The 16,307-nt window shown below is 43.1% G+C and overlaps 1 protein-coding gene across 1 annotated transcript in view; it reads left to right on the top strand.

Moving 5' to 3' along the window:
* CDS1 (CDP-diacylglycerol synthase 1) overlaps nt 1-16,307 on the top strand; it is a 661,805-nt gene that overhangs the window by 402,565 nt on the left and 242,933 nt on the right. The window contains exons 5-6 of the mRNA XM_069236283.1: nt 2,319-2,458; nt 8,985-9,043. Of these exons, the coding sequence (XP_069092384.1) occupies nt 2,319-2,458; nt 8,985-9,043 (199 nt within the window). The remainder of the gene's footprint in view (nt 1-2,318; nt 2,459-8,984; nt 9,044-16,307) is intronic.

The following is a 16,307-nucleotide window of genomic DNA, read 5'->3' as shown; positions in this document are numbered from 1 at the left end:
TAATATAAAACAAAGCACTAAACAGTAGTTATAGAAGTCCATTCCTTGTTGTATTGTGGCAATCAAAGTTCAAACTGCACGTAGGTGTAGATCAAAAGGTTTTATTCATCCCATCATGAATTCAGAAATACAACAGCCAACACGTGTTTCATCAACAAGACTTTCTCAAGGCCCAGTTGTAGGTATAGTCAAATATCCAAAAACAATTAGGATCAAATGTTCGAGAACCGGCATAGGTCCTAGATTGTAGTTGACAATTCCAGAGATGATATGTAAATAGACAATGACCACGGCCTTGATAAGCTGTATAAATATTGTGCCGCGTACTGTGAGGAAAGGGGTGTTCCGGCATCTTTTACACCTAGTTAGCACACCCACTCGTAGAGCATAGTAGTTACAGCCTGATCTTCAGGATATGAACAGACTCATTTTTTGTTACATTTGCAGTGGCACAAGCCTGCACCCATGTACCACTGGGATATGGTCTACTAATCCCCCTTGTGAAAAATCTGTTCATACCCTGTTAATTAGGCCAATTCGTTTAAGAGCAAGAAATAAAAAGGAGAACAGTAGAGAAAAGGAGCAAGAGAATTAACATATTTTGGAGCCCATGTTACATATTAGTGTGCTCTATGAAAGCACATGGTGGTTGAAGCACAAAACCTGCTATGTTGTCTTCATGCTAATAGATGTCACGTTTTTCATGTAGTTTCTGTGGAAAACTAGGTTGGCCAGCAGCGTCTCCATATTTAGGTTTAGAAACTGTTACCCTTGCTCCAGTAAGTTACATTTCCTTTCGACTTTGAAAGAAATTTTGCAGCACTAGCTCTGAACTTGGGTTTGATTAGGGAACAAATACAAGGCTGAGCAGACTGAGATGTGTTAAGGACGATGTAAGGAAGAGCGCCCACTTAGGGCCTGGTTGATCTGAATCAGCTGCCTGTGATCATTCCTGTGAAGATGATCACCTGCAGCAGCTGAAAGATGTGTAAAAGCTGCTAACATGAAAGGCTTGTACCTGTTTCTGAGCATGTATGTCCCTTATCAGTTGATAGAAGCAGATATCACTTATACCTGAGAGAGCCACAATGGTTTCACCATTGTTCCATGGTAGCTTGACGGGTCACCTTGCACCCATCATTATTTGAACTGTCACCCTGCAACTTAAGGTTCCAGATATGATATTTCTAAAGTCTGTTTTCACCCTAGCCTTGAACCAGGGTTCTCAGTTGTCCCTGGTGAGTGTGGACCAATGAAGTAAGGTACCAAGAGTCCTGGAGTGATCCCCCACCACTGCCGCTGGAAAATCTTGACTGCAAGGTCCCACTCACGGATGGCCCCTAAACATACATGTATTACGTGGATCCCTGCCTTAAGATACCAATTTGTCCCTAATTGGCACCATTAGTATTGATTTGACCAGTTTTGTTCTCTCTGATCTTCTGAACTGTATGTGATTATTCCCACCACTACCATCACTAACCAGAAGCACTCGTTATTTTCTGGGATGGCGTCTGGCTTGCTTTTCCGTTCTAGGCTATTGGATTTTGGGCACAATATCTGCAATTTTACCTCACTCTCAAAACCACCCTTCTTGATCCCAAAGCACCAAATGGTACGTGTCTCATTAGCACCTTAGCTATATTGTTACAATCCATTGACTGCTCTTCTCTGTTATGGATCTGCACTAGTGCATGGGTGACCTGAGGATAGACTCCAGTGAACTTGAAAAGTGTCTGTAATTGAACAATTTTCGGAGCAAGGTTTTTTTCATGTATGTTACTACCTTTTAAGCAATAGAACTGATTCTGACAGAATGTATCCTCTCATGAAGAAGATGACTTTGTGTTTGTTACATTTTCAACTACTGGATCTTTACAATGTTTAAGTAACACTGATTATTGAGATGTATTGTGAATATATGCTGTGTTATCCGGAGTAAGTCTTGATTTATTGATCAAACCTTCAGTTGGGTAATTTGGTTATCTCACTGGAGCACCATAGTATCCGAGACGTAAGTGCAAATATATTTCATATTTGTTGATACACTATACACAGCGCTTGTCAATAGGTTACTGATTCCAGCCATATCTGCCTCTCAAGCACCATAGTATCCACTTCTTGTAAGTGGTTTGTCTTTGCCAGGGACTTCAGACACCTTACATACAGTAAGTTAAAGAAAGTATCTGTGCAAGGGTAAAGAAATCAGTGGACAGACTGGCTTCTGTACTTTCCATTATTTTACCCCCTGTGTTAACTACAGAGAACTTGTGCCTCAGAAAGATGCAAGTTACTTTTTTTTTTTATCTTGGTTGCAGGTATTTTCTGTTATGTGTGAACTACTTTTTCTATGGGGAGACTTTGGCCGACTACTTTGCCACATCGGTGCAGAGAGAGGAGTCTCTCCAATTCTTAGTTCGCTACCATCGGTTCATATCATTTACGCTGTACCTCACAGGTATGTTTTTGAGCACACTGTAAAATCATGCATTTTATGGAGCATATAAAAAGAGACTTACAGTTTACTAAGTTTGTTTTAATGAACAAGCGTCGTAACTTTTTTGAAATATTATATTTGTATCTTGGGACTTTGAGTTCTTAAAGGTGACTTTTAAAGTAAAAAAAAAAGTATTTTGGGATTTTAATGATTTTTGATTTAGCATGCAAGGATTCACATATCTTAGAGTCTGGTACCAGACTGTTCAATACGTTTTTAGTTTATAATAAAACTTAATTCTAATAACCATTGAATGAAGAAGTATCCTTAAGGATGGCCACAACTCATGACCAGACGAAACTTTCTTCTTGCATACATATCATTTGTATCTGTGTGATTATTGTAACAGAATGCCAGAGCTAATTTACATTTATATACGTTTCAATTTTTCAGTCGCTTTATTGTTTGATGTATTGTTAGGAATCTGTTCTCAAGATTCGGCCTTTATGTACTCTCAGATATTTGATACTGTTAAGAATTGGAACACATTTCCGGCAGCTGATGCCAGGTCGTAGCAGTAGATAACAGGTTGTAGTTCTAATGAGAGGTTTTGAGCTTGTTAAAGCAAGTGCGACATTCTAATACTATTGAGGTCTTGTGCCTGTTAAGCATCAAACCACTCACATTCATACACAAACGCACTGTGAGGGACAGGTTCGGAAGTCCATCTCTAAGGAACACCCATCGCCCTTGCCCTTTTCCGTTTTACAGTCTTCAGCTGTATGGGAATGGATTAGTTAGGTGGACTAAATTTCTGTTAACTCACTAACGCTGCAAAATCTATTCTGGTCGAAAAATCACTTAAAAAATAATCAAGTAAATGCATATGAGATAAGCACTGGCAATATGGGTACTCCTTGCAAGAATGTAGAGCTTGGGCAAGGGAGAGGGTCTGCTCTCAAAATCAGAGGAGGAAGCCATTTTCCATTGAGAAACCTAGCAGCACACTTAAAATATATAGTGCTATCAGCAAAAAATGGAAATTCACACAAAATCACACTGGCATATGAGGGTTCACTAGTGGTGCCTCTCGTAGATAATGGTTCCAACACAAGGGAAATCTAGTGGACAATGTTGTGATTTCCTGGCATACTGTGGCAGATCTGGCCTGGTGGTCAGAGAACCTAATTCATGGAATGTCCTTCTGCCATTCACCAACCATGGTCACAGCAGTAATGGAGCATCCACCTTTGGGTGAGGGAGGATGCTCATATGGAGAAACTGGAAATTGGAGGCCTTTGGTCTCTGGAGGAGCTTGTACTTCACATCAGCCCTCTCAAACCCAGGGCACTTTGACTAGCCCTTAAGGCCTTCCTCCCTTCCCAGTTAGTCCATCCAGATCATGACAGATACTACTACTATTTGCTACGTGAACAGTCTGGGAGGAGTGGGGTTTTACCTACTTTGTCAGGAAGATCTGAGGCTCTGGCCGTGGGCATCCCGGCAGTGAAATTTGGCTAGTTGTAGGAAGTTGGATCTGTAAATAATATCTCAAAGTAAGAGATAGTGTGCACACAGTCCAAGATTGGATGGAGCATTAGAATTATTTTGTGGTAGTGTGGTCGAGCAGTAGGCTTATCAGAGGATAGTGTTAAGCGTTTGTTGTACACACACAGGCAATACATGAGAAACACACACTCAGACTTAACTCCAGGCCAATAGTTTTTATATAGAAAAATATATTTTCTTTATTTTAGAACCACAAGTTCGAGATTTGAAGTAAATACATAAAATGCAAGGTACTCCACACAGTTAAGTTAGGAACTTTGAATTAGAGCAGTAACATACACAGTTTTAGTTAAAATGGCAATTAGCTATTTTAAAAGTGGACACAGTGCACAAATCAACAGTTCCTGGGGGAGGTAAGTAATGGTTAGTTTTTCAGGTAAGTAAGGCACTTTCCTGGGCATAGGCAGCCTACTGTTGGGGGTTCAAGGCAACCCCAAAGCCACCGCACCAGCAACACAGGGCCGGTCAGGTGCAGAGGTCAAAGGAGGGCCAAAACACATAGATGCCTATGAAGAACAGGGGTGCTCCGGTTCCAGTCTGCCAGCAGGTAAGTACCTGCGTCTTCGGATGGCAGACCCGGGGGGTTTTGTAGAGCACTGCGGGGGACACAAGTAGGCACACAAAACACACCCTCAGCAGCACAGGGGCGGCCAGGTGCACTGTGCAAAGCAGGCGTCGGGTTTGTAATAGAAATCAAGGGAGGGACCCGGGGGTCACTCTAGCGGTGCAGGCAGGGCACAGGGGGGCTTCTCGGGGGCAGCCACCGACTGAGCTAGGCAGAGGGTCGCCTGGTGGTCATTCCTGCACTGAAGTTCTGTTCCTTCTGGTCCTGGGGGCTGCGGGTGCAGTGCTTGGTCCATGCGTCGGGTTCCTTGTTACAGGCAGTCACGGTCAGGGAGGTCCTCTGGATTTTCTCTGCATGTCTCGCTGTGGGGGCCCAGGGGGTTGTCTTGGGTTATTCACGAGGTTGCAGTTGCCTGGGAGTCCTCCCTGAAGTGTTGGTTCTCTGGAGCTCGAACAGGGGGCATCGGGTGCAGAGGGTGAAGTCTCACGCTTCCAGCGGGAAGAGTGGGTTCTTTAAAAGTTGTTAGAAAGTTGCAAAAATATTGCTGTAGGTGAACAGTGCCACTGTTCTCGGGAGTTTCTTGGTCCTTCGGATTTCAGGGCAGTCCTCTGAGGCTTCATAGGTCACTGGTCCCTGTTGGATGCTTTGCTGTGCAGTTTTCTTTGAGTCAGGAGACAGGCTGGTAGGGCGGGGGCCAAAGTAGTTGTTGTCTCTGCAGGGCTTTCAGGTCAGCAGTCCTTCTTGTTTCAGGTTGCAGGAATCTGATTTCTTGGGTTCTGGGTCGCCCCTAAATACTGAATTTAGGGGTGTGTTTAGGTCAGGAGGGCAGTAGTCAATGGCTTCTGTCCTGTAGGGTGGCTACACCCTCTTTGTGCTTCCTCAGTGAGGGGAGTGGGGCACATCCCTAATCCTATTGGGGGAATCCTCCAAAACCAAGATGGAGGATTTCTAAAGGCAGGGGTCACCTCAGCTTAGGGCACCTTAGGGACTGTCCTGACTGGTGGGTGACTCCTCCTTGTTTTTCTCATTATCTCCTCTGGACTTGCAGCCAAAAGTGGGGGCTGTGTCCAGAGGGGCAGGCATCTCCACTAGCTGGGATGCCCTGGGGTGCTGTAACAAAAGGCATGAGCCTTTGAGGCTCACTGCCAGGTGTTACAGTTCTGCAGTGGGAGGTGAGAAGCAGCTCCACCCAGTGCAGGCTTTGTTTCTATCCTCAGAGAGCACAAAGGCTCTCACCCCAGGGGGGGCAAACACTTGTCTCAGTGGCAGGCTGGCACAGACCAGTCAGTCCTGCACAGAAGGATTGGGTAAAATACAGGGGGCATTTTCTAAGATGCCCTCTGTGTGCATTTTGTAATAAATCCAATACTGGCATCAGTGTGGGTTTATTATTCTGAGAAGTTTGATACCAAACTTCCTAGTGTTCAGTGTAGCCATTCGTTTTTGACAAACTCCCAGATCATATACTTAATATGGCCACACTGTACTTACGATGTCTAAGAATGGACTTAGACACTGTAGGGGCATATTGCTCATGCAGCTATGCCCTTGCCTGTGGTATAGTGCACCCTGCCTTAAGGCTGTAAGGCCTGCTAGAGGGGTGACTTACCTATGCCACAGGCAGTATTTTGTGTGCATGGTATCCTGATGGGGATGCCATGTGGACTTTGCCTTTTTCTCCCCACTAACACAAACAATCTGCTATGGCAGTGTGCATTTGTTAGGTGAGGGGGTCCCTTAGGGTGGCACAACACATGCTGCAGCCCTTAGGGATCTTCCCTGGTCACAGGGCCCTTGGTACCACTGGTACAGTTTACAAGGGACTTATCTATGTGCCATGGATGTGCCAATTATGGAACAATGGTACATTTTTAAGTGAAGAACACTGGTGCTGGGGCCTGGTTAGCAGGGTCCCAGCACACTTCTCAGTCAAGTCAGCATCAATATCAGGCAAAAAGTGGGGGGGTAACTGCAACAGGGAGCCATTTTCCTACACTAGTCATCAACCATCTGGCCAGCTCCCTGAACACCAGAGCCAGAAGCTCAAGTTGGCATTGTGATTTATATCAAAAGTGATATCTCCTTCTGGAGGTGGTACAGGATATCTTTACACTATAGGGCACCACTCGGGTGTACCTCTTAGCAACTTGCGCCAATGTCAAGTGTCGACATTTCTCTACCCCCCCCCCCCCCCCCATCCCCACCCCACCCCACCCCCAATCAGTATCTGTTGCAAGGATCCTTAGGGGACTTGCTTTGATTGAGTTAGAACTTTTCACTTGTGCATTTCCTCCATACCCTTGATTCCTCAGGTTCTGAGGAGTCACCAGTACTTGACTCAAGTCATCATCAGCCCAGAACTGCCTATCAGTATTGATGAGGTTTGTAAATGGAAAGACAGGCAAGCATGCACCCGTACTTTTTGTCTTCCTTCGTTGGGATCTTAATTTAACTTTGACTTTTTTTATGGGTGCTCCCAATAAGCCCATTGACGGTTAATTGGCATTTAAAGCTGTTTTTCATGCAGTAGTTACCTCATTGAGATATGTGAGTGAGTTGCAAGTGCAGAGTGTCCACTCAGTACATAATGCTTCTTTCTGTGCAAACCTGTTCTCAGGCCTAAAGTGGCTTTCCTTCCCAAGGTGGCTACTCTTTTCATCTGGGGCAGTCTGTTTCCCTTTCCATCGTGTATCCCCACCTCATCCTGCCATGAGGAGAGGTTACAATGCCTGGTCCCCAAAAGATCAGTCCTCTACTATTTTGACTGTGCTAAAGAGATCACATCTGATAACAGCTTTTTGTTGGGTTTGTGGGTAGCCAAAAGAGCATTGCAGTTCAGAAAGAGGTCTTTGTCTAATTAGAAAAATGTGTGTATAAAGGTGTGTTGTACTCTTACAGAGAAGGAACTGCCAGGAGAAATGTGGGCAAAGTCTTCCACCTCAGCTTTGCCCAAGTGTGTTCCCATAGGAGAGAATTGCAGTGTGGCGACATGGGCTTCCCTTCACTCCTTTTCCAATCGTATTGTTTGGATGTAGAGAATATAAGCGATGGCCATTTTGCACACTCTGTATTCCAGGGCTCCAGGATTTTCTCACCTGACCATACTTCAGACCTGCTTTCTAAGGGGGATACAGCATTGGAATCTATTCAGTAAAGAATATGTAGTTCTAAACATCGCTCTGATGGATACTTTAGCTCCCTGCAGATTCCTCATTGATCCTATTCACCTCCTCTTCTTAAGGATAGTATTAGGCTTCAGTGAGTGGAGAACTTCGGTGGAGAAGTGTGGTACAATGGTTAGAGCAGCAGACCCTGATGCAGAGATCTGGCCCTGGACCAGGGTTCAATTCCCACCTCGGCGGGTCTTGGGCTCAATTCCCTTGGACCAGATAATTCTTGCCTCGGTGTCTAATCTAATTAATGGGTCTCACTCTGTAACTCTGGGCAATAGCTTGCTTAATCTCTAATCTAATTAGTGGGTCTCACTCTGTAACTCTGGGCAATAGCTTGCTTAATCTGGGCTCAATTCCCTTGGACCAGATCATTCTTGCCTCAGTGTCTAATCTAATTAGTGGGTCTCACTCTAACTCTGGGCAATAGCTTGCTTAATCTCCACAACGGCTCTCACAGTGCTTGGATGCCTGGCTTCACCCTGGGGCTGTCCAGGAGTGGGCGCCTCACAGGGAAAAGCCAGGAGGAGTTCCACAGCGGTATGCGTACAGTGCCTTGAGACCCTAACGGGTGAGTAGTGCGTTACACATATGCGAAGTTTACAGTTTTTTTTGTTTTGTTTTTTTTACAATGATAAGGTTCCAAATTAGAGTGCTGCACTCCACTACCATAACAATTGATGTAATTTTCTCATATCGTTCTAAAGACACTGAAAAATAACGGGGACTTACTTTAGGACACGAGGTGAGTGTGGGGAGCTATGCTGGATGTTTCCAGGTACGATCTGGCACCTACAAAATTTAGCCGATGAGGAATCTGCAAATACAAGGGATATCCACCAAAAAGAGAGTTCTCAAAGAGTAGTAATGTCTTTGTTCATAATGCTCGCACGGATTCTACTTGTTGAAAACTACAGGTACATATTATGCCAACACATTACCTTTATTATTTTAGTTGTTTTAGTCCAATATGTAAGTTGTCTCAGAAGTTTCTTTTCAGAGTGTCTTTATAATTATTTGAACGAAAGTAGTATTTTAAGAAACTTATTTCGTCTCTGTTAATTGTTTTGTGATTTTCATAGATATTGTGCCTCCACCTGTAGGTTCAACATATTTGTTTGGGTGCTTTACACATCTACTCTAATAAATTATGGTAAATGGGTAGCAAACACATGAGTGTTATCTGTATTCGTTGTGATTAGAATTTCAATAATTTCAAGACATTTGTATTTTTATTACACAGGTTTCTGCATGTTTGTACTGAGCTTAGTGAAGAAACATTATCGTCTGCAGTTTTACATGGTGTGTATTAATTTCTTGTTGAATGTTTATAACTTACTCTGAAGTGTAGTTTGCAGATGAATGTTCACACAATTTGTATTGACAAAATTAGTTGTGGAGTCCAGTAGGTTGAACATGTATGCGCGAGCCAACTCTTTATGAAATGTGTATATTTCTTCGTTGTCTGCTTAGTACAGATGTTGGTTTTCTTCTCTCCTTTTGCTTCCCTAGAGAGATATACACAGAGCAAATTATGTATTTTGCAGCCATTCATTTATTTCAGAAGTTCCCTTCCATCACATCACGTTACGGGCAATCTTCAGAAGTGAGTTTTCACCGCACAGTATGATTATATACTGCTGCTATTTAGTCACTCGTGTAGTAGTCATGCATGTTCAATTCAGGGGTGTGAAATTTTGTAAAATATCTACTTGACTGGAATGATACAGAAACCCACTTGACCTATAAAAATAAAAAATCCACCTTTCTCTTTTGGTGACGTAGGGTGACAAGGGGTGGCAGCGTTCTCATTACTCTAGAGCTTTTATAACAGCAAGGGTATGATTTGCCACCTTCTCTTAAGTCTGTCTATGGGGGCTGGAAGTAGATGGCAAGTGTAAGTGTAGGATTGGAATGCTCGGAGAGTCATTGTACACCCTCCTGTTTAGGAGTATTCACTAACTCAGTCTCTTCCGACGTTAGGCAAAGTTGGAAATTTACTGCATGTATGTTTCGTCAGGCAGAACGGGAAATGACAAAAGTTTGTCGGGAGAAATGTTTCTTGGCATACTTCTGTAAACGTTTTTGAATTCCTAAAAGTCCAAATCTGGACCGTTGCAAGAACGAATAAAGTGCACGTTTGTGACTTTCTTTAAGAATTGGCCTCTGCTTTTTCATGTTGCCCATAACGTTGTCCAAAATGATTTTACACTGCTTCTCCTTTATTAACCTTTTTTTGGCGTAGATTAAACAAATGTCCTTAAATTATGCCCCAATGAATTGCTATCTAAATAAAGGTGCACAGTTTAGCTAAATATTTTTTTTTTTAAATTGTAGGTTTTTTTAGTACAGTTTATTTTGAAAGCAAATAATCCGCAATTTTGCTTTCATGTTTGTGCATGTATGTGCATAAAAATTATGGAGTCCTCTGGGAGCATTATAAGTCGCCTCAAATTGTGAAATGTTGATGACATATACTTGTTTTATTAGAATGTTACTATACGACCATTATTTTAAGTATGCAAATAATAGTTTTATAGGCGCGTATTAGATACTTAGCACTTAGTCCCCCTGGCTCTCGCAATGACAAGAAATTAAGTGATTACAGTAAATTAAAGGACAAATTAGGTCCGATACAATTACAATAGGTATCCTAAATAGGCCTTTGTTCCGTTTATGTAGTGCCCACATTTTTAATGTCTTATTCAGTAGTGTACTGTTTCTGTTTACTTTCTAGGGGAACAGGCAACACGGTTTTGCATATAATTGACAACTAATTGGTTGTGCTCCTTAGTGTTGCTTAGTATTATGTTTGCTCCCCCTAGATGTTCAGCTAGCACGTTTGGACCCTCTTCAGTTGGAGATTGTGGTGACAGAATCGTCTTCAGGGTGGGCATGGTACACCTTTCCAGGATTCTCTAATTGATATTTAACTAATGTTGAACAAACAGCACATGCTGTGACTAATTAACGGTGTCCTGGACTGTGTTCATTTGGCTAGATTATATGCTGATTGTAAGGCTAGCCACAGGGAGACCTCAGTTAGCCCTGTTTGTTCCACCCATGTTAGTCAACTAAGTTATGGATGAAGCATGATCACAACAGATTATTTTTACCCTTCTGGCTGAAGAAGAAATCAGCAAGTCCCACCTGCTGAAAGATGTATTATATGGCGCTGAAATACCCTGTCAAAAAGAACATCTTACCCCTTCATGCTCCTAGGAAAAAGTCTCCAACCCCTCCATTTATAACCCAAGTTTTTTTTTCTTCTGCTCTGTACTTGAAAAACATATGCTCTTTATAAAGCACTTGTGTGAATAATGAATGAATCCTAATTGTCTAACAGTCTTTCTGCCCCCTGAATGTGTGTGCACATATATATGTGTGTATATATACGTGTGTGTGTATGTATATATAAATGTATATGTGTGTATATATATATATATATATATATATATATATATATATATATATATGTATGTATATATATGTGTATATATGTATATACACATATATGTATGTATATATATATGTGTATATGTTCGATGGCATGTGTAGCTGCAGATACACATGCTATGCAAATTCTGCCATCTAGTGTTGGGATCGGAGTGTTACAAATTGTTTTTCTTCGAAGAAGTTTTTTCGAGTCACAGGATCGAGTGACTCCTCTTTGGCTCCATTGCGCATGGGCATTGACTCCATGTTAGATTGTTTTCTTTCCGCCATCGGGTTCGGACGTGTTTCTTTTCGCTCCGGTAGTTCAAGTCAGAAAAGTTCTAAAACTCTCTAATTCTCGTCGGTATTGTTTCGATCGCGTATCATCTCTCATCGACACTTCGGTACTGTTGGATCTAACATCCTTACTCGCCCTTTGGGGCACCCTCGCCCAACTCTGGCCTGGTCGGGCCGACCGCGTGGAAGCCTCATGGACCGGGCCCCATTTTGCTTTTGTCCTCTGTGCCACGCCAAATTTCCATATACAGACCAACATCTCGTCTGTAATCTGTCTTTCTCCAGACCATCAAGAGGATAGTTGTGAGGCCTGCAGATCCTTCCGTTCGAAGGAGACTCTCTGAGACAGAAGAGCACGAAGGTTAGAAATGGCGTTGAAAAGCACTGAACGTCTCGAGGAAGAGGCGATTATGCACACCGCAGTCTCCGTCCGAGGGTCCAATTCCAAGCAGGAATCCGAGGAGGACAGACCGGTCACGGCAGGACAGCACGTGAGTACGCCTGCCCCTGTCCGAGCCAATCCCAAACATAAGGCTTCGGGAACCCCACTGCCGGAAGGCCATGGCTCAACCCGCAAAAAGACCCTCAGTGACCAAGCAACAACTTCAGCACTGAAAAAGGCCACGCCACTGAAGCCTTCGGACTCGAGCCGAAGCACTGGCTCCGAAACAGGCAAACACCAACCCTTCGGGTCGAAGCCTCAAAAATCACTTTCGGAGCTGAGTCCAACATCCACTCCCGGCCTTTTGATCCCCCAAAAAACTGGCTTCGGAGCCGAAAATACCAAGTTATGCAGAGGAGCATGGACTTTTGAATGTAGTTAAAACAAAGCAGTACATTTTCAGAGGAACACACACAGAGGACTTTGATGAAAGGCAAGCCAGAATTCACATTCACAAGGACACTGGCAAGATCATCACTTCACCTCCTCTGGAGCCTAAGAGGAAGCTGGCCTTTTAGGAACAATTGGACACTGCTCAGCCACTGGCTAAAGTGCCAAGGCCTAAACAAAGATCTCCTCCTCCCACAATTTTCACCGCCTCAGTCTCCTCCTCATTCTCACCTGCTTGTCTCTCGACCTACTACTCCTACACCTGCACAGTCTCCTGTACATTGTTTAGATTCACAACAAGAGAATGTGGATCCATGGGACCTCTATGATCCAGATCCCATTCCGGATAACAGCCCAGACTGCTATCCTTCCAAACCATCACCACCGGAAGATAGCACCGGATAAACTCAGGTTCTGGCTAGGGCGGCATCATACCACAATGTCGCCATGCACACCGAGCCTTTTGAGGATGATTTTCTCTTCAACACATTATCCTCCACACACACTACCTACCAGTCCCTTCCCATGCTTCCAGGCATGGTAAAGCATGCACAGCAGATATTCCAAGAGCCAGCCAAGCCAGGATAATTACTCCCAGAGTGGAGAAAAAGTATAAACCACCTCCCTCTGATCCGGCATTCATTACACAACTGCTTCCTGATTCTGTAGTTTTATGGGCGGCTAGGAAGGGGGCCAACTCCCAGTCATCTTGTGATGCACCACCACCAGACAAAGAGAGAAGGAAATTTGATGCTGCGGGCAAAAGAGTAGCATCGCAAGCAGCCAACCAATGGAGGATAGCCAACTCCCAAGCACTGTTGGCTAGGTATGATAGAGCCCACTGGGACGAGATGAAGGATATCCTCCAACATCTCCCCAAAGACCAACAAAAAAGGGCACAACAAATAGTCGAGGAAGGGCAGCCTATTACTAACAACCAAATTCGATCAGCCCTAGATACAGCAGCTAGGACAATCAATACTGCTGTTACTATTAGGAGACACGCATGGCTTCGGTCGTCCGGGTTTAAGCCTGAAATTCAACAGGCTGTCCTTAATATGCAGTTCAATCAAAAACAGCTTTTTGGCCCTAAAGTTGATACGGCTATTAAAAAGATGAAAAAAGACCCAGACACTGCTAAATCCATGGGTGCTCTGTATACCAGACAATACAGATGATCCTTTCGAAAACCTCAATACAGAGGTGGTTTTAGAGCGCAAACACCTGATGTATCCACCTCACAATCCAAGTCAACCTACCAGCCTCAATACCAACTAGATGGGTTTATAGGAAATTACAGAGGCCAATTCCCCAGAGGCAGGGGAAAATATCAGCCAACAAAACTAGCTTCACAGCCAAAACAGTGACTTTCTCAATCTCTTCCCAACTCACACCTCACCTGTGGGGGGGAAGACTGCAAAGGTTCCATAACAAATGGCTACCCATTACAACAGACAACTGGGTATTGTCTATCATATACAATGGTTGTTGCATAGAATTGGCACAAATTCTCCCAAATATACCTCCAAAACCACACAAACTCTCCTCCCAACATATCTCAATGTTGCAAGAAGAACTAAGATCACTATTACTCAAACAAGCCATAGAGCTTGTACCACAAGATCAGATAGGAACAGGAGTTTACTCTCTGTACTTCCTTATCCCCCAAAAAGACAGAACCTTGAGACCAATATTGGATCTCAGAACTCTCAATCTTTACATCCTGTCAGAACACTTTCACATGGTAACACTACAGGATGTAGTCCCACTCCTACAACAGCAAGATTTCATGGCAAAATTAGACCTCAAGGATGCGTATTTTCACATACCCATCCATCCAGCGCACAGAAAATATCTCTGGTTTGTAATTCAGGGAAAACATTACCAGTTCAGAGTATTTACAAAATGCCTAGCAGTAGTAGCTGCCTACCTACGAAGACAACACATTCATATGTTCCCATATCTCGACGATTGGCTAATAAAATCCAACAGTCAGACACAGTGTCAAAACCATACACATTATGTAATACAAACCGTACACACTCTAGGGTTCTCCATAAACTACCAAAAATCCCACCTACAACCTGCGCAAATTCAACAGTATTTAGGAGCCACACTAAATACACAAACAGCACTTGCAATCTCAAGTCCACAAAGAGTGCAAGCACTCCACAATGTATTAGCACAAATTCAGTCAGGCTAACAGTACACAGTCAAATTTGTAATTAAACTGTTTGGCATGATGGCATCATGCTTCGCCATTGTCCCAAATACAAGATTAAACATGCAGCCTTTACAACAGTGCCTTGCAAAGCAATGGTCGCAGTGCCAGGGTCAGCTTTAAGATCTAGTGTTGATAGACCGTCAAACACGCATATCCCTTAAGTGGTGGAATTCCACAAATCTAAACCAAGGGCGGCCATTTCAAGACCCTGTGTTTCAGACCATACTTACAACAGATACATCAATGATTGGATAGGGGGGGCGCACCTCAACAATCACAACATTCAAGGACAATGGGACACCAAACACAAACAACTTGACATAAATCACCTAGAATTGTTAGCCGTATTCCTCACACTCAGAGCCTTTCAGCCTCTTCTCATTCACAAGAACATTCTTATCAAAACAGACAACATGACTACAATGTATTACCTAAACAAACAAGGAGGGACCCACTCATCGCAACTGTCCTTTATAGCACAAACGATTTGACATTGGGCAATACACAACAAAATTCACCTGGTAGCACAATACATTCCAGGAATACACAACCAATTGTCAGATGTTCTCAGCCGAGATCATCAACAAACATACAAGTAGGAAATTCATCCCCAAGTGCTTCAGACATACTTCCATCACTGGGGAACGCCAGACATAGACCTATTCGCCACCATCGAAAACGCAAAATGCCAAAACTTTGCATCCAGGTACCCGCACCCTCTATCCAAGGGCAATGCTCTATGGATCAACTGGTCAGGGATATTTGCTTACGCTTTTCCCCCTCTCCCGCTCATTCCATTTCTAGTCAACAAACTGCGTCAAAACAAACTCGAACTCATACTTATAGCACCAGCATGGGCACGTAAACCCTGGTACACAACACTGTTAGATCTGTCAGTGGTACCACATATCAAACTCCCCAACAGACCAGATCTGTTAACGCAAAACAAGCAACTGATCAGGCATCCAGATCCTAAAATAATCAATCTAGCGATTTGGCTCCTGAAGTCTTAGAGTTTGGATATCTACACCTTCCAACAGAATGTATGGAAGTAATTAAACAAGCAAGAAAACCCACTACGAGGCAGTGTTATGCAAACAAATGGAAAAGGTTGCCCCTCTTTCAGCGTCAATACAAGACATTGTAAGTTACTTGCTTCATCTGCAAAAAGCAAATTTAGCCTTCTCATCCATCAAATACATCTCACTGCAATTTCTGCGTATTTGCAAAATATACAACACACCTCTCTATTTAGGGTCCTTGTTATCAAAGCCTTCATGGAAGGATTAAAACTCATCATTCCACCGAGAACACCTCCAGTGCCTTCGTGGAATCTAAACATCGTACTCACACCACCCATGGGTCCACCATTTGAACCAATGCATTCATGTCAGATTCATTACCTAACATGGAAAGTTGCCTTCCTAGTTGCAATTACTTCATTAAGAAGAGTTAGTGAAATCCAAGCTTTCACTATTCAAGAACCGTTCATACAAGTAAACAAACATAAAGTTGTACTTCGAACAAACCCAACGTTTCTACCAAAGGTGATATCACCATTTCATATCAAACAAACAGTCAAACTGCCAGTCTTCTTTCCACAGCCGGACTCTGTAGCAGAAAGAGCCCTGCATACATTGGACATTAAAAGAGCTATAATGTATTACATTGATAGAACTAAATCATTTAGAAAAACTAAACAGTTATTTGTGGCGTTTCAGAAACCACATACTGGTAACTCTATCTCAAAGCAAGGACTAGCTAGATGAATAGTAAAA

This window comes from Pleurodeles waltl, chromosome 1_2, assembly GCF_031143425.1.
Source record: "Pleurodeles waltl isolate 20211129_DDA chromosome 1_2, aPleWal1.hap1.20221129, whole genome shotgun sequence".
In the NCBI taxonomy this organism is placed as follows: Eukaryota; Metazoa; Chordata; class Amphibia; order Caudata; family Salamandridae; genus Pleurodeles; species Pleurodeles waltl.
The sequence above is the reverse complement of the archived record's forward strand: the minus strand, read 5'-3'. Positions and strand labels throughout refer to the sequence as shown.